The 20,139-nt window shown below is 35.5% G+C and overlaps 1 protein-coding gene across 1 annotated transcript in view; it reads right to left on the reverse strand.

Moving 5' to 3' along the window:
- Pkhd1l1 (PKHD1 like 1) overlaps positions 1–20,139 on the reverse strand; it is a 171,424-nt gene that overhangs the window by 73,378 nt on the left and 77,907 nt on the right. Inside the window, exons 28-38 of the mRNA XM_017802801.2 lie at positions 18,066–18,176; positions 16,761–16,925; positions 15,770–15,891; positions 12,458–12,590; positions 11,128–11,320; positions 10,055–10,197; positions 6,484–6,588; positions 5,608–5,796; positions 4,619–4,789; positions 3,862–4,106; positions 1,648–2,632 (exon numbers count right to left, since the gene is read on the reverse strand). Of these exons, the coding sequence (XP_017658290.1) occupies positions 1,648–2,632; positions 3,862–4,106; positions 4,619–4,789; positions 5,608–5,796; positions 6,484–6,588; positions 10,055–10,197; positions 11,128–11,320; positions 12,458–12,590; positions 15,770–15,891; positions 16,761–16,925; positions 18,066–18,176 (2,562 nt within the window). The remainder of the gene's footprint in view (positions 1–1,647; positions 2,633–3,861; positions 4,107–4,618; positions 4,790–5,607; positions 5,797–6,483; positions 6,589–10,054; positions 10,198–11,127; positions 11,321–12,457; positions 12,591–15,769; positions 15,892–16,760; positions 16,926–18,065; positions 18,177–20,139) is intronic.

Genomic DNA, 20,139 nt, shown 5'->3' on the forward strand with positions numbered 1-20,139 from the left:
TTTCAGTAGTTATCCTTTGAGAAAAAGAATCATGATATTCATGTAATTAGTTATAGAAAAGGTAACTAATTTAAAGATTTATAGGTGAATATTGACATTAAGGCCTTGAGTTAAATGCAAAGAATAAAGAATTTCTTTCTACCTTTTTTTAATTAAGAAAATATTTTTTATGATAAAATGTACAGTGAGGCTAATAAACATGGAAATTTCATAGGTCATTCAAATGAATACCCACATACTCAATATTTACGTGAATAGATATTAATCTGTACAAACTATTAGAAATGCAAACTCTTCAAGCAGCAGTTTGATTTAACTCATATAGATTTACCATGTGATTGACTAATGAAGAAAAGATCACCAAAATACAAATAATCATATTCATGAGTCATTATCATAAAATTATACATATTAATAAGATATTCTATGTTGAGAATATTTCTGATACATGCTAAAATTGTTTTATAAACCTTAAAATTTTGACATTTCACCTTTCAAATGCAGCAGGTTTTTTTAGTGGAATCTATAGCCTGCTTCCTTACTAAATAAAGCAACTCAGACCTCATTTGTCTGTCTCTTCTATGTTTTTCAGAAGACAGAGTCAAAAACAGAGGTGGAAAGAATGGCCATGTAAACAAGAGACAAATGCCGTTGTTCTAAATGACTTCAAATACATGGATGTCAGTTATGATTAATATGTGCTTCTAACTTAACAAGCTTTCTGTATTTTAAAGGCAAATTTAATAGTAAACTTCTTGAAGTAATGAATATATATATTACCCATACCTAATAAATAGATTTCTTGAAGTAATGAATATATATTACCCATACCTAATAAATAGATTTACCAGTAATATAAACTTTTAAAAGATAATTTGAATTCTTTGTTATATTTAACATTCTGTTACATTTTGATTGAGTTTCTTTAATTTTAGAAGATGATAAGGAAATTGATGTTAAGGAAATAAAATTGTCCAGAATATCATCAATAGGAAATTAACCCGCTACCAAAGACTTGATCTCGGCTGTTGTGCGGCAGCTGCCTCCCTAGGACTTCTTACCCAGATGATGAGCCTTGCAATACAAGGAAGACAACAAAGCAGGGTGGCACGAAGACCAGGATGGCATCCTAGCCTATTTCCAAGCTTAGGAAAAAAATGTGTCACACCTAATAGCTCAATTGATATCATCATGATTTCTCCACCTGAATGTGCCACTTCCTTGGAAAGAATTCTGCTGTACTACTAGTAATCAATTCAAGTTTATGGAAATAAAGTCTCTGAACAAGTCTCAATGTCAGTAAGATCAATCACTTGTGAATCTTAACATTTGTTTCTTAGGCCACATCAATATTAATGACATAAATTACCCATTTTGCTCCCAAGATAATTATCTATTTCTTCCTCATTTGCAATTTAGATCAAGTTGATGGGCATTTTGTTTCTGTACAAAAAAATTGGAGTCTAGCTAAAAAATTTTATCCTAAGAATGTATGAAAAACATCACAAAATAAAAAACTATACATAACTTGAATCTCACTCATAGTGATTGCAAGTACGAAAGCAATCTCATCGTAACTCCATAGCAATGACTACTACTGATAATATGACATAAATACAATAAAAAGACATGTAAATAGTGGAGTACCTCTATTTGGGATGATTCTTTTGAGAAATGGAGTGTCCTTCTGGGCATATGTAAATGACAAAGGTGGGTAAGTGACTGCATTAACAGAGATCTTCAGATTGGCCATGCCAGCTCTCCCAGCTGGGGTGCTGCAGTACACCTCACTGGAGTTGATGAACATAATTTGACAAGGATCATCCCCCACAGTGACTGTGGTGTTGTGAGGAGAGAAGCCATTGCCTGTGATCACCAACGTGGTTCCACCAGCAATGCTTCCAGATATTGGTGCGACAGAAGCTATTGCAGGACTGCTGACAGTCAGGTTTCCAAGAGCTAAGCCCTTGGTTTCCACCACAACACTGAGAGAGTGACGTCCAGCTGGTAGTGGAGTCATGAGAACGGTGATATTATTTTCATTAACATCTATTGCTCTGAACTGTTGACTTCCTATGAATACAGAAATGTCCTCCAACACAGTCCCAAAGCCTTCTCCTTCAATAAGAACTTTTACAGAGCCTTTGATAGAGTTTGGAAAGATTTCTCTTACATAAGGAGTGATGCTTTCTAAATATGAAAAGCTGCAGTTGCCCTGACATTGGGCAGGCACTCCATGAATTAGAAGCTCTACAGGCACAAGTTGTTGGGGAGCAGGAGATGTTTCGCATTCAATGGCTGAATAGGTCACAGTTAGAACTTTACAGGGGAAATTTCCCATTAAGACTTCTACACCTGCAGAAGAAACCACAAATCCAGAACCTTGTATGGTCACCCTTGTCATTCCTGTAGTTGATCCTGTACTTGGCAACACCATATCTATGTTTGGCAAAAGTACAAATCGCCTGTCAAATTCACTGGACAGTGTGTTGATAGCAGTGCCCAGGTTGTACACGATCAAACTGACAATTTCTCTGATTCCAACATCCATAGAGTTTTGAGGATCAATATGACATATAATAGAACTGTTGTTACTTTCTTGTACAACACAAGGATAGCTACCAATTGTAACCTTGAAGAAAAGCAAATACAAAATAAAATGTATTAATGTATGAACTTTAAGTTTTCATTAGTGGAAATTATAATTTATAATGTGAATTCTGTGAAAACTTTTTATTCATAAAGTTAATTTGGGGGATTAAGGCATGCATATCTTAAATTTACTTTAAGACTGCATCATAATTGCACATATATGTTTATAACTGTGTTATTCACATAGCCCAAAAGTGAAAAACCTAAATAGCCATCAACTGGATGAATGAATAGATAAAATAAAATATAATATGCCATACAATGGAGTATTTATTCATACATGAAAAGAAATGAAGTATTGGCACATGGATGAACTTTGAATATAGTATGCTAAGTGAAAATAGGTGTTCATGGGACTGGAGAGAATGGCTCAGCAGTTAAGAACGCTGACTGTTTTTGCAGAAGATACAGGTTCGAATCCTAGTACCCACATGGCGGCTAACAACTGTTCATAACTCCAGTTCCAGGAGATGTGATGCCCTCTTCTGCACTGCACAACATGGGGGCACTTAACACACATGCAGACATAACACTCATACACGTAAAAATAAATAAATAAGTAAATAAATTTTAAAAAGAAAATATGTGTTCACAAAAAACTATATATGGTATGATTATATTTAAAAGAAATGTTCAGGGCTGGAGAGATGGCTCAGTGGTTAAGAACACTGGTTGTTCTTGCAGAAGACCTGGGTTCAAATTCCAGCACCCACATGACAGCTAACAACTGTCCATCACTACAGTTCCAGGGGATCCGACAGCCTCTTCTGTCCTCCGTGGGCATTGCACAACATGGGTGCACTTACCTACATTCAGGCAATACACACACATAAAATAAAAATAATAAATAAAATATGAAAAAAATTTAAAAAGAAATGTTCGGAACAGGCAAAACTATAGGGAAGGAAGTTAGATCAGTATTTATCTATGGGCTGGCATGGAACACATGTGGTGTTTCTTAGAGTCTGGAAGTTTCTTTTGAGATTATGAAATGCTCTACAATTGATTGCAGTTATGGATGTATGACTCCATTAATATACTATGAAACACACACACACACACACAAAACTGTATATTTTAAATGACTAAATTAAATGCTATGTGAGTTAAATATCATAAAGCAGATAAAAGTAAATTATGAGATTATGGTCAAAATATCTTCCTTTTATTGACCATATGGACATTCAGAAAGGATTTTTATACTCTTACCTTATTGGCACATGTAAGATTACTGAAGCCATGTCCAGTAATAGTTATCAATTCATTTACTGTTCCAATTGAAGGAGTAATGTTGCTTATAGATGGCGAAATACAACTTGAAAGCTCAAAAAGCAACTTAGTTGAATTATTAACCTTGGTATCATTCAGGCCACACAGGGATTCTGTTGCTAAGCAGCCTGCCACACTGCTTTCCAAGTGTAAATTCTCAGGACCTGTTTTAGACAAAAAACTGCCTATAAGCCATGGCAGTATTCTAAAACAAGCTGTGATCAGACTCCATTACTATTTCTTTGATGAAGAAGATAGGTGCTTTTAAATTCTGGTAATCTGGTAATTGTTTTTACAGGAAGACTCCAGGCAAGACAAAGATTTTAAAGAATTAGGCAAAATTGGTGCAATAAAAAGAGAAGAATGAACATAAAACGAATTGATTTTTCTAAGTAAAGAGTCCATAAGACTTAAGACTCTAAGAGTCTGTAAGATAAGTGAAATAATATTATCAATTAACATTATAATTCAAGGGGCATTAAGAGTGTCAGAATCTTCACAGTATACTTCATTTGATCCATACCATGGTTCTGGGAGGAAACATGGCAGGAAGATATTATTAACTTATTTTACAGTGTGAATTCTAGACTTAGTAAAAGGGAGAAGCAGGTTAGACCCAGTCATCTGACCTCTATTCCAGAGAGGTCACTTTAAGCCAGGGTCACTGGACTGTAGTTTCCATCTTTAACCATCTTACCCGGAGCATATATGGCCTCAGTGTTTCCCACATACAGTTGCAAGGGGATGTGCCTGGTTTCAACTGGTAAAACATTAATGACTCCTTGGAGGGAGATGGCGTGAGCCTCATCAACATACCCACTGCTATAGTAATGGATTCCAGGGGAAGTAAACTGATAAGAAAATGAACCTGCATAAAATAAGATTGTACATAAGAATTACAAACAATGCATCTTTGAAAAAGATGAAAAGTGAAGCGTAAAGAAAATTGAAATGATCACTTAAATGCACATACATATGACCATTGTTTTTACTTTTCATGTGTTTGACATTTCAACAGGAAATGGTAAGGGATGGACCACTGACTGTAAAAGGGCTGTCTTATATAAAGAAGGCAAGATCTGCCTTTGCTTTTTAAGAAAACCACGGGAAGTCTGACATAATTTACCAAAATTTAAATAAAAACTCAACATGCAGTGAAAATATGAATATACTGCTAAATGTGTAGAACAAAACAAACAATCTCAAAATCATACTACACTGAGCTGTCCTATAAGAAAAACTAATCCTAAAGCTGATTGTAGTCAATAGAAGTTCAGTACTTGCTATCAGGTCAGCATGATTACAACATGTAGTTTTATTTTCATTGTACTTTGATGAACACCATAGTTTTTCAATTGGTCAATTTTGTGGAATTAATAAAGATAATTCAAACATCAGAATTCATTATAGTGTATATAAAATAATTGGTTGCATTTATTTATAACATAAATACTATAGATATAAAAATGTCAACTACTTTGTACATTTGTATAAATGGTTTATGTAAAACTACTTTTTTTTTTTTTGGTCTTTTTTGAGACACGGTCTCCCATAGCCCCAGCTGGCCTAGAACTCTCTATGTAGACCAGGCTGGCCTTGAACCATTTTAAGTCTAAGCAAAATGTCCTTTTAGCTATATCTAGGGTAAAGAAGCATAATGAAAAATTCAATAAAACAGAAATATACCTGATGAAGATTTTTGCCTTCCATTTATAAATCCTTTGTCATCATAAATTACACTTCCAGGACTGGAGACTGAGAAAACTCTGTATCCTATCCCCTTAAGAAAAGGATGTGCTTGCCAATGCCATATCACGGTATCTCCTACAGACACATCTAAAACTGGTGGTGACCAGGCATAGCCTAATCCATGCTCTGGGAGGAAGAATTGAGGCAAGTTTTAAAAGGGAAAGAAGTAAATTTTTAAATAATTAGCCATAAAGATAAACCTATTTTTGTACAGTTTCTTGTGAGAACAACTTCAAATGAATATTATAAATTTTAGTATGTGCATAACTTAAACACCTAACCAAAACATAAGCAGAGTGAGTAGAAAGCACAATAATGAGAAACTGAGGAAGAAATAAGCATTCAACTCCAAAAGTGATAATCAAGAGACACTGAAAAAATTCGGAAGCTCATTTAAAAAGTTGTTCAAAAATATTACATGTAATAATTTTAAAATCTCTGATTGACTCTTTAAACATAAGAATTTTCTGAAACATATAGGCATTCCAGTAATTTTAACTTGAATATTCATTCAAAACTCCATGACTAATAATAAATTACAGTAATCAGAAGTTCTATACTACAACAGTATCAGCTGGCAATTTCTGATCACGGAAGCTGCAAGGTCTAGCTTTGTAAACTCAAGTTTATCACATATGACTACATATGTGATCCATATGTGACACTTATATCGTATGGAGGCCACTGGAAAAGCAGAAAGGAAATAATGAAAGTTATTCTCTGAACAATTTGAAATGCAAAGTGAAAATAAAATTAATTTCAGAATAAAAAGCTTCTTTTATTTTTTTACGATATGTAGATGTTGGTTGGTACCTAAGTGTGATCCGCTGTTGGTGATTCTGAACACATTTCCTGTTGACTGAAGAGTGCATTTGATGATATTTTCTGATGATGATGTAACATTGCATGGGAAGGAACCTAGAAAGGATAAAAGTAGGAAAAAAATGGTCCCAATTTTTTTGTGAAATTTAGAGATGAAGTATCATAGTAAATATTCAGTTTTTTGCAAAAGCTCAGCATTATAAGGGAGGATCTTTGGTATCTTCTTTCTGATGATAATCATGTTTGAGTGCCGATTATTGTCACAGAAGAGTTATATTAACATTAAATTAACACAATGACAAGTTATAAAAAATTAAAGATCCAAAAGCACAGTTGTTCAGTTTCTCATTATCCCCTTAACGAAATACACCTAACCTTTATACTTTAATATAAAAACAGGGGTTGGAGAGATGGTTCAACAGTTAGTAATGCTTGGTGATCTTGCAGAAGACCTGAATTTGATTCTCAGCACTTAGATCTGACATCTCACAACCTCTTGCAACTTCAGATCAAGGAGATCTGATGCCCTTTTCTGGCCTTTGTGGGCCTACACAGACACAGACAAACACACACACACACACACACACACAAACATACACAAACACACACACACAAAATATAAAAACAAGAGTATTAGTAAACCTTTCTTACACTATTGAAAAACTATTACAAGTATTTGGGGAAAACAGGAATACTTGAACAGGTGAATGAGAAGGGGGGATTAGGGAGAGAGAAAGAAAGAGAGAGAAAGAGAAAGTGCTTCAGGGGTGTGAAAAATCAGAGGAAAATGCATTAGTTTAAAAGCCTACTAAAAACTGCACATACAATATATGCATATGAGCACATGTGTATACCTGAAGGCTATATGGAAAACAGTGTGAAGAACTCTCAAAAAACTAAAAATGAACCTACCCATATGACCCAGTTATACCACTCCTTGTCATATACCCAAAGGACTCATCTTATTGCAGAGACACTTGTACATCCATGTTTGTTGCTGCTCTTTTCACAATAGCTAAGAGATGGAAGCAACCTAAGTGTCCCTCAATTGATGAGTGGATAATGAAAATGTGGTTCATTTATACGATGGAGTTTTACTCAGCAGTAAAGAAAGATGAAATAATGAAATTTGAAGTTAAATAGAAACTGTTATGCTAAGTGAAGTAACACAGACTCAGAAAAACAAATGCAGTATGTTCTCCCTCATACGTGGCTCCTAGCACCAAACCCTTTTAAATTCCAGGCCCTTTTAATAAGATGATGCTATACAGCAGTCCCTTCTGCATGAAATAAATACCATCATCACGACTTTGCCTGAGTCTGATCGCTAAACATAGTCACAATTGGGTTTGTTGATGGTTGTGCTCATTCATTAAAGGAGTGCCAAGCAGGGTCACTGGACCCTCACCTGAGTATCCAGCCACTCTTCCCAGCCAACTAATCCAACCTTGGAAGACAAAAGACAAATGAGGAAGAATCCAATAGAGGGATGCTTTTGGAAGCCCTTGTCAAGAAACTCCAATGGAATCTCATATGAACGTTTGAAAATTGCCCTGTTCTGACTTTTTTCTAGTTCTCTGTCTAGAACTTGTAATGCTAATTACTCTTGCCTTTACTTCTCCTTCACATCTCCTATTCTTGATTCAAGGACTTTTTTCTCTCCTTAGAGGCAAGAGTTATGCAATTTGGGAGTCTTTTAGATAGACCCACTGAAGGGGTACTCCGATTGCCTCACCCTGTGTCCCTGTTCAGCATGGAAGAAGCCAGAATGGTTGGTGTCCCTATTCCCTATTGGCAGTTTGGGTAACCTCTCCAGAGGATGTGGTGATAAGAATAGGAGGTAGGCAGTTAAGGTAAAAAGACCCCAAAGCAATGTAGCTAGTTTCTTGGCTAAAAATCAAAATGTCCTTGAGCCTGTTAGCAACATACTCTGACCCAAGGCCAAAAACATCAAGTATTTGGGAGCTTGTATCTAATCCTTAAAAGATTTTAGGGTTACCTCTTCAGAGGGGAGAATGTTGGAGGGGAGGGAATGGGCATGGATTTGATCAAAACACCTTGTATGCATGTATAAAATTCTAAATAAAGTTTGTAAAACAAAAAAAAATAAAAAAGAAAGAAAGGAAGGAAGAAACACAGTGCCAGACAAGAGAAGCTTCCCTTAGAGTTCTTGGCCAGGGTAGTCCAAGAGACTCCAAAAATAACACAGACTATTGCCATAGCCCTTGATTCCTTCCCAGAACTTGAAAGTAAGACCCTATTGTTGAAAACAGGACAATTCAGATACAGGACTTGGAGCAATGGAACTGGAACTGACCTGGAAGCTTCCTGAACACTGGCTCTTATAATATCAGAGGACACTATACAAGCTGTTAAGGAAAAATAATCAATGGTCCAACTCTGGCTATAAAGTTTTATAACCACAACAATGTCCTGTACAACAAACTATCTCTGTTGGTGCAGTCATGACATTTTTGTCAGTAATCAGCAGCTATCTAATTGGACTTAAAGCCTGCTAAACAGGAGAGAACTCATGTTTGGTATTGTAAACATAGCCAAGTACAGATGGCTGGATAAGACACAGATCCTAGTGAAAAACCTACATCTATCATTCCTAGACAAATGTAATTTCTTACTGTATGCTAAATATGGATTCTTATCTTTACAGACAAGTATACCCCCACAACATTCATCAAAGAAGCTTCTTTTCGTGGAAGATGGAGACTATTACAGAGTTCTACAACTGGTCAAACACAGAGAATTAAGTGTGAGATGCCCAGCCTTAAGTGACACATCTACAATGGAACTTCTATACCTAAGGCTCATGAAGCATAGTGAAACAGGAGTTAGAGAGAATATTAATACATCTTTCAACTCTCACCACAAAATCTTCCCCATACAACAGAGGGTGATTAACACTTAAAGTCACAATGACTAAAATGTAGAGAATAAGAGACTGAAGAGTACCTGTCCCTGGAGAGGGTTTCTAGTGTAAATGTCTGCTACCCAGGTCTCGAGGACCATTGTGGAAGAGGAGGGAGAAACAGTGTAAGAGACAGGGGTGGTAGATAACCAAGAAAACAGAGTTTTCCGTGCCTCTGGGAACTTGCTCATATGAACTTGAAGCAATAGCAAAAGAATGCACAAGGCCCATGCAAACTAAATCAGACAAAAACCCAGCATAAACTGGAGAAATGGGCAAGAAGCCCCAACATTGGCTGAGGAACTATTGGCAGCTAATCACTGGGTGAGAGTTGGTCTTCTTTAAGAGAGTGGTGCTAGATAGGCTGACCAGTCTCCAGTAGATGGATGCACACTGAAAGACATCTGGGGACACAAACTTGACTCAATAGACCTTAACATATAAAACAGAATGCATGAAATCTGGTTGAGGGCTATGGAAGTGTGTCTAAACATGATTAAGACGGATTGTATGAAATCTACAAAACTTCGGTAAAATATATATTGTAAAAAAAGCATTCGTGTAACAACTCAGCACTTATAGCATATTCTTTTCACCAAGAAAACCCTTGATAGCTCTCCTGCAGAATGAAGCTCTTACCTAAGAGGACAGAATTTTCAGTTGGTGTTGTGCTGAACCCTAAACCCATTATAGTGATTTCAGTTCCACCATACAAAGAGCCTCTCTGTGGAAACATATGAGTCACTTCCAAAATATACTGTATGGAAGCATTTAACTTGTTCCTGAAAAAAAAAAAGGAATAGATTTTTCAATGAGCTTCTTCCCCATAGGGCCACAGTGTTTGAGGAAGGGAAAATATTTGAATATCTATGTAATTACACATTAATTTTCCAGAGTAGCTAATCTGGTAATTATCATAAACTCCATTTGGCTAGATACATATTACATATATATATATATATTGAAAACTGGAATTTTGAAAAAATCTAATAGCATAAGTATGTGAGATAGTTTTTAAATATTATGGGAAAATAGGAATTGAGGTCACAAGAATTAAATGAAATTCTTTAAATTATTTTATATTTATTAGAGTAAAATATAAATGCAGCTATAACTGTAACAACAAGGTGGCAATGAAATCCTGTCCATTACATCAGTAATTAATCTTGTGCACTTAAAGTTACCATCCCCTATTTTTTGAAAAATTTTCAGGATTTCACTTCTCATTATTTCAGGTGAAAAGGCATCCTCAAGATGTTTTCGCCTTCCTCTAATGATACCTAGGACCTAATATTTGTAATCTTTTCACATTTACAATTGTCACAGTTCTGATGTAATTCTTTGTTAAAAATTTTTCCAACAAAACTGTGAGTACCATTATTGCAAGCAACTACTACAAATCCAGAATAAATAAGTATTCTTCCCCCCACTGCCAAAACTGCTTGAAAAGTATTTCTTGAACAAATGAAAATCATGTAACCTATATAGAAATCTAGTTTCACAGAGAGTTTTATAACCTGATCTGAACTGTCTGACTTAAAACTCAAGTGTTGCCTCATACTTTATGAGATTTTCTAAGAATCTTTTCCAAAAGGAAATACAGAAAAGTAAAGGATGCTATCAATATATTGTCAGTTAACGTTTTTTTTCTATACCAAGTTTATTAGCCCCAAGCATTCCACAACTCTATCAAGTTTTATTCATTACCATACCTTGTCGATGCAAAACCCCAGTTTTTTACTTCAACATAGATGTCGTGTTTTCCTGGAGACAACATGGGCAACAGGCATCTAATGTCTGTGAAGTTCGAATGAAGAACCTGGCAGGTTTTTTCTCCAACATACACCATGTTTTGTGTGAGTTCATTTCCAAAGTTATAACCCTTAATTGTTAAATTAACGTCTCCTAATGTTTTAAAAGAAAAATATAACTTCTTGTAGAGAAATTTTACTTGTTATCCAGCATGAAATTCTCATATTAAACAAATCAACATGTTTATCTTTCATTGGAATTAGAAAATTCTCATACATTCAGAGGCAAAAAGTGAAACATCAGGGTTCTTGCTGCCAGGGCAGAGATAAAATACATGTTTGTTTCATGAAGAAAAGAAGACATCAAAGAACTTTTTAAAGAAATGATATCTTTCTCACCATTGTACACGTTCAAAGTAAAATTATAAGCTGACTAAACTGCACTTAAAGGGAAGGAAAACAAATTCAGAACTGGTTTCAGTGTAACGAGAAAAACTTCAGTGAGAAACAGTACTTTGAAAGACTTTCTGAAAGTGACACAAGCCTAGACATACCTGGGAATAGGGAAACTCATCTAGGAATCACTTCCATCAGACTGGCCTGTGAGCATGTCTGTGGTGAATTGTATTGACTGATGACTGATGTAGAAAGGTCCTGCCCACTGTGGGAAGTACCATCCCTGGGCAGGTGGGCCTGGACTGTTTAAGAAAGGAGACTGAACAAACCAGGGGAAGCAAGCCAGTAAGTAGCAGTCCTCCATGGTCTCTGCTTCAGTTTCAGCCTCCAGGTTTCTGTCTTGAGTTCCTGGCCTGGCTTCCCTAGATAAACGGGCTGTATCCTATAAGCCAAATAAACTCTTTCCTCCCCAAGTTTCTTTTGGTTCTAGGGTATATCACATCAACAGAGAGCAAGCTAGGACACCAGTGTTTGCTTTTGTATATTTGATCTCAAGAAACAAGTGGGAAAAAGTGACTTGCAAACCCCAAAGAAGCAATAAAGTCAGAGGAACTATAAAAAAGATATAATGAAGGCTACTCTGAGATCATACACAAAACTCCTACTCTTTTACTGTTCATGATGCATTCACTGTCCTAGGTGTCTTATCACATGCTCAACAATTGATAGATAATGAAAATATGACACATATACACAATGGAATTTTGCTCAGTTCTAAAGAAAAAGGAATTAATGAAACTTGCAAGTAAATTGATGGAACTGGAAATAACCATACTGACAGAGGTAACTTGGACCTAGAAAAACAAATTATTGATTTTACTGAAGAATTTCTTACCTAGAATTGTCCGTACTTTTGGACTGAAATCAGTAATAACTGGTGTCTGTAAACAATTATAAGTAAAACTGTCCTTTGCTGTGGCTTGAATTCCATTGGTAATAACCAAAATATCAACTGTACCCTCAATTCTCTGAAACAGTGGAAAAAATAAAATAATTAGAAAATATTAAATCATGAGGGTCTGAAATCCCATGGTTTGCCTTGGGAGTAACTCAGCATTTTGTAAATGTTTGCTTTGGAAGCACAAGAACTTGGATTTGGTCCCCAGAACCCACATTTTTAGAAAAAAAAGAAAAGAAAAGAAAAAAAAAAAAAAGCCAGGTCTTGGGGCACGTGCTTACAATCCCAGTTCTGGGATGACAGAGACAGCAAAATCTCTGGGCTTGATGGCCAGCTGTCCTGGCTCCATCCAGTGAGATATCCTGTCTCAAAGAACAAGGTGGGCAACTTCTGGGGAATGACACCAAAGGTTGTCCTCTGGCCTACACACACATACACACACACACACTCTCTCTCTTGTGTACCCACATATACACGCATCTGCACACACGTATATATACACACAAAAAGTAAACCTCTCACACACCTACACACACACACACACACTCACACAGAGATCAAATGGCTGAAGACAAATAGAATAGTTGCAAGTACGCTTCTGAAGATATTTTGTTTCAATCGTGAATCAGAATTAGTTCTCAGATGTTTAGAAAGTTACAGTATCAAATATAGGTTACATGACTAAATTCTCAAGATAAAGGTCAAATGGTCTTGGGCTTATGATCAACTTAAATAATCTATATTTACATTTTAAGGGCTCCACACTGCAGTTGAGATGCTCTGAACAAGTGGCTCTCTAACTAATAAAGGATAAATTTGCTTTTTGCTCTTGAAATAGATTTAAATTTAATTCTGATTCATTTACAAACTATACTCTACTGAACCATTTCCAGAATACAAGATTAAATACTAAAAAATACGTGATGCTTTTACTAATATGACATCTGTGCAATTCTCAATTAGGAGAAACTTTTATCCACCATTTGCTGTTCTGATAATGCACACTTTGTACCTAAGTGAATGCAATGATTTTAATAAAGTAGGTTTTCAGTTTGTCATATCCCCTACATCCTTCTTTCCATCATTCAGTCCACTACACACTCAGTATTGATTTTTCCTACAGATGATAACTACATCCCTAATTACTCTATATTTTGGGATTTAGGCATCAGTGACTGCATTTATTAACCTTTTCCTACATAACTATCAAACTTCAGTCTTCTTTAAAATTTAAAAATGATTTTTTAAAAATAAGGAATAATTGTTGATCCTAAGATATAATACTTTATGGAGAACTTCACATTTTTTATAAAAAATAGAAATTTTAGCGCATTTAAAAATAATCTGGGCTGGCTGCATGGTTCAGGGGCAAAAGCACTGGTGGTCAAGCCTGATGATCTAAGTTCAAACCCCAGAACCTACATAGTGAAAGATGAGAGCTGACTCATGTGCATTTTCCTCTGACCTCCACACCTGTGAAGTGGCAGATGAGTGTGTACACATGGACATATGCAAAATAAATAATTGAATAATCAAATAAACATAAAAATGCTTAAATACAAAGAATAATAAAATTTATTTTATAATTTAATGCAGGCCCCAATCTCAGCCAAAGAATTGGTTAGATTATTATTTTTAAAGATACATCTCTTGATTTTAAACTGTGATACAATTCAGTTTATTGTCTGTATGCTATCAAACACCTGTCCATTCTATTAGCTTACTTTAAAAAATATTTTTATTGATTCTTTGAGAACTTTATACAATGTAATTTGATCATATTCAGAGCTCCTTCCACATCTCCACCCCCACCCTACTTCCCCTTGACTTCATATCCTATATTGTTATTTATTTATTTATTTATTTATTTATTTATTTATTTTCCATTTATTTATTTATTGGTCCTTTTGAGACAGGGTCTCCCTGTAGCTCCAGCTGGCCTGGAACTTCCTTTGTAGACCAGGCTGGTCTTGAACTTGCAGCAATCTACCCACCTCTGCCTCTTGAATGCTGGGATTAAAGGTGTGTGCCACCACATCTGTGTTCTGTTATTAAAAACTCAAAAGAATTCTTTTAAATTTTTTATTGAGTTTTTGTGCATTTCATATGATAAATCTTAATCAAATTTAGAGCCCCTCACCCATATGCACCTCTCCATAGCCCCCCACCAGCTTTTACACAATCTGTTATATTACCCAGATGTCCCTTGGTACAAGTTCATCCACTGGATTCTGGTCAGCCTATCTGGAGTCTCTCCCTTAAAGAAGATCTACTCTCCTTCACCCCACAGTAATCAGTTGCCAATAGTTCCTCCACTAGGGTTGGGCCTGCTGCCCATTTCCCCAGTCCTATTACCTTGGCCTTGATTACCTCCCAGAACTTGAAGATATAACCCTATTGCTGAAGACAAGACATACTTTAGAAAAGGAGCTGGAACTGACCTGGAGACTTTCTCAAATGGTCAAACCCACCTATAAAGCCTAATAACCACATGACTGGCACAACAAACTATCTCTATTGGTGCAGTAGTGGCACTTTTATCTAGGGGGTAAACAACAGCTATCTAATTGAATTAAAGTCCTCTCAATATGAGGAAATTCATATATGGTACTGTAAATATAGCCAAATACACATGGTTGGGGAGGTCATAGACTCCAGAGAAAACCCTATCTCTGTCTTATTGATAGGCAACACAACATTTTACTGTATGCTAAATATGGATCCTTATATGTACAGACAAGTGTACTGTATACTACTCATCTAAGAAGCTTCTTTTTGCAAAAGATAGAGGCTATTACAGAGCTCCACAACTGATCACACACAGAGAATATACATCTGAGAGATGCCCAGTCCTGAGTGACATATCTATAGTGGATCCATTACACCTAAGGCTCATGGAACATAGCAGAACAGGGGGTAAAGAGAATACTAAAACACTATTTCTGACACCCCATCGCCACTGAATTTCATGTTTGTATCTGCTTCCATAGTTTCCAGTGGGGTGCACTGTCTTATTAATACTGGTTTTGCCTGACTATCATCTTTCATAATTTTTAAACATCTCAAATGTGAAGATAATATTTTGCCTTTGGATTTTAGTTGAAAATGTTAAAAGAAATAATTTTTGAAGATCATACTGTAAATTCTGAAATTTGTAGAAATACACCATGTGTCTAGCATCTACCTAGATGTTCTTAATTCATGAAGTTAAGACTTTTGGGGGAAAGTGGCTAAAGACAGAGGCCTTACTTTTGGTGTTTTGCAGGTTATCCTAGTCAAATCTCCTTCAATCATCTTGCAGGTTTCATTTCCAACTAAAACTGTTGAATTTTCACTAAAGCCAAATCCAGATACAGTCAGTAGAGTACCACCTTTATAAGAAAAACAAAGAAAATAAAACCAAAAAATGAATCATCTACAACAGAAAGAACCTTTCTCACTGTCTAACTCATCATTTCTGAATCATGGACAGGCAGGTGGGTGGAGAATTGGACACGCGGTCAGCACTTCATGCCCTGCCTAAACTCAGTTGCACAGGCTTGTCTCATGGTTGGCTTTGGGGTATATTAGCAACAAGCACTGTCTTCCACAATGTTTTCTTCATTTTGGAAAGAAGAATACTGTTTCTGTGTACTCTACTATGCCATATGTAGGAAATGAGGGTGAATTAAGGCTTAAATTTCAATATCTCTAAACAAGAAGAAATATGAGGCAAAATACAATAAAGAAAATTTTAAAAATCATTACAAAAGCACAATTTCCAAAAGTAATCATGGTTAAAAAATGCAAGGTGAGTAAAACAGAAGAAAACTATGCTATTGTCTGTGCATTGTTGTTTTCAGCCTTCCTGTGCCTGATTTGTCCCCAGAACTTTTTTCAGGGATGAGTAGCTCCATTGAGACCATGGTTACAAATGAAGCAGCTGGTAAGCAGAATACTAACCAATAAATCTTATCTTGACATAATTAATGAGCTTGTTATAGAAACATGCAGTAATTGATGATATTAATTCAATAACCTAAGATGTAAGTATAAGCAGTCACCCTGACTTGTACTCCATACGAAAGAAAAGAATTATCCAGCCATTTAATCCCTGTGCTTTCCACATGGACATTCTCTTTTGTTCTAGACAAGGGAGCTTTGGTTTCCTGTCCCTTTGCCCTGCACTAGAAACAAAGCACTGGAAACCAAATTGTGGAAATGTATTATATTGTCTCTGTTGAGTACTATTAACTATTACCTGCCAGGCTTCCAGAATCAGGCGAGATGTGTGAGATCTGACTCTGATAAACGAAGTGGAATCCCTCACCCTCTACATTCTGTGCTAGTCCAACATCAGCGATGGACACAACGACTGGTACATGTCCAGCACTTCCATTCAGGATCTGGCACTTGATTTCATTTTCTTGTGTTAAAAAAGAAGAAAATGATAAAGCAGATGTTCTTTTAGATTAAAACTCACTAAAGTTTATATTTGAAAATATCAACACTGGCCTTCATTTTTAGACCACAAGAAATATATCCAGGGTAAACTACTCATATGCTGATGGGAAGTAGAAAATAGTAAGGGGGTGGGTGGAATCTATAAATTACCTGATGCTATGAATTAAGTTAGTCCTAGAAAGCAGCAAATCAACAATGAAAAAAAATCTGGTGAAACTTTAGAGAAAGAAGGCCTATGACATAATTTTTAAAATTCTAATTTATAATTAGAATTTATAAACTTTTTCTGATTATATTAAAATTTTGGTCTAACATATTTATATAATACGTTCTATCAATAAAAGTGATCAAGTTAAATGAAAACATTTTCTTCACTTTATTTACAACAATTTAGGTAATATTGGCATAATTATGAGTATCTGACTTCAAGAATACATATATTTAAGTAAAAACAGATGAGATATGGTATGATTTGTCTACATAATTTTAATCTGTTTAAACACCTAGGACCATGAAAAATAACTTTCAGTGAAATTAAGTAGCAAGGGCCCTTGTAATGTCAAGACGTTAAAAATGTGAATGATCTTTAAATTCTGCATCACTGGAGACAGGTCCCATCAAACTCGAGGTCAAAAACTATAGGTACGTCCTCTTGCCTCAGTACTAGTACATTGTCAAAATGCAAAGGGCTAGGGAGTAGAACAGTAGTGAAGAACTTGCCTCCATGGCTAAGGCCTGGGTTCAAACCCTAGCACCACAAAACAAAGAAGAAAAATGTAGCAACTACAACAAGCATGATCAGAGGCCATGGTACAATAGAGCCACACTTCGAACATTATTTGTGGTCTGAGACACACTAATACATAAAAATCTAATAGAACTAGTTTGCAAGGTGTGTAATGGGATAAAGACGCTATTTAATAGTGAAACAATCAGTTTGTGGTCATAATTAAAGATAAAATGGATAAGGTACTATCCAGAACAAATTACCAATTTCACAACACCACAGTGTGTACTACAGGGCAGTCATATCTGTGATGACTCTTTATGCCAATTTCTCAGAGAAAAACAATCAAACCTCATGATGTTTGAAAGGACTTACCATCCACAGAAAGAAGAGAGCAACTCGTAGGTCCAACAGAGATGGATACAGCTGAGGTAGAAGAAAATCCAGACCCTGCTATGGTTAGAACTGTGTTTTCTTCATAGGATCCTGAAAGTGATGATTGTAAGTCACAATATTTTAAATGATAAACTTAGAATCCATTTTCATAAACTCATATATTTATTAGACAAGAATATGCCTTTCTTTTAAAAGATATAAATGGTAAGTCTGAAATCAACCAAAGAAAAAGGCATTTTTACTAAACAATGATATTTTTCTATAGAATTAGTCTATATTGATTTGTATTTTGGATCTCTTTGCTAATAGATATATCAGAAGAATTATCTGACCGAAAATACGGAATGAGGTAAGGAAAGCAAACTTACTCTTGTGACAAAGTTAAGCCAGCATTTGCACTGGCAGTGAGTCATCATAAGTTGATGAAGAAAGAATAAGCTGTAAGTAACATTGACACTTTTCACTTTCAAAGGACAAAGACTTCCTCTGCCTAGAAAGACCGATATCCTAAATGCCTATGGTGGTCTCTGCATCTCCTACTGTCCTACCTTCTCCATGTTTTTCCATTCACTCTGAAGTATACAGACTTGAAAAATGAATAAAAATATTAATTTTAAAAAGAGTTTACAGTCATTTAAAACCCATAAAACAACATTCTTTATTCCACCCCACTTAAAGAAAGTTAATGGTAGCTGGTAGTCAGGGATTCATGATGACCCTTATCTCCTTGAGGATCTATATACATTATTATCCTTTCTGTGAGAGAGAGATATTTTCTTTAGTTGTGTAGACACTAGTAAGGTGTCTATTTTCTTGTAAATAACCTCACACTCATTTTCCTGTAAACAACTTAATGAAACTCATTCAGTCACTAATAGAGGAGAGGGGGTGAGGAGGAGGAAGGAGAAAGTAGAAAGGCAGAAGTTAGGAAGGAGTGGATCAGTGATAGGAGGAGGAAAGGAGAAAAAAGGTACATGGGTTGAATATGATCTATCTACTATCTACTATCTATCTATCATCTATCATCTATCTACCTATATATCTATCATCTATTTATTTATCTGTGAAAATGTCTTAATAAAACTTATTATTAGGTATAATTAATGTATGCTAATAAAAACATAACAAACAAGGTAGACAGCTCCTGAGGAATGACAATGTCGATCTTTGGCCTGCACACACACACACACACACACACACACACACACACTCACTCTGAAAATCATCAGATTTACCATATGTGTATGTTATATACAAAAGACATTAAAACAGCATGGAAGAATAAACACAAATTAATTACTGGTCACCCCTAAGGAGATGTGTGCAGACTGGGATGAGAGGGTGCTTAAAGAAGACTTTAGCTTCTCTTATAATATTTTTTTCTTAAACTAGTGATTGAAAATGTGTGTAACAAAATGCTAGCAAGTGCTAATTGGCAGTGAAGAAAATGGCTTTCCTTTTATTTTCCGTTACTTTAAAGTTGATCATAACATAATGAAAGGCAATTCAGGATACTAATTATCTTGAGTAAAAAGCTAATTTTCAAGAATATATACAGAAAAGGATATTCAGTAGCAAATGCAAGGTTACACACAAAAATAGCTATACCAAGGGATAATAATAAAAATATTTGCTTAATTCTTAATCATGAGATTTTTGATCCTATATAACAGGTTTTATCCCAAGGTTAATACCATTACTAACAAACATCAGAACAATATATTCTTTCAACCTAAGGACATACTACTTTAAATTTTTAGTGCTTGGAAGGTGATATAAAATTAGCAGATAAAACACTACACACACAAAACAAAGAGAAAATTCTGAAAGCTGCAAAAGAGAAACAACAAGTCACATATAAAGGAAAACCCATTAGGATCACAGCTGACTTTTCAATGCAAACTATGAAAGCCAGAAGAGCCTGGACCAAAGTATTCCCAGTTTTAAATGACCACAGAAGCATACAGAACACCAAACAGACAGGACCAGAACAGAAACTCTCCACGGCACATCGTAGTAAAAACACTACACGCACAAAACAAAGAGAAAATTC

The sequence above is a fragment of the Nannospalax galili genome, unplaced genomic scaffold (genome assembly GCF_000622305.1).
Source record: "Nannospalax galili isolate Female #2095 unplaced genomic scaffold, S.galili_v1.0 scaffold284, whole genome shotgun sequence".
NCBI classification, from domain to species: domain Eukaryota; kingdom Metazoa; phylum Chordata; class Mammalia; order Rodentia; family Spalacidae; genus Nannospalax; species Nannospalax galili.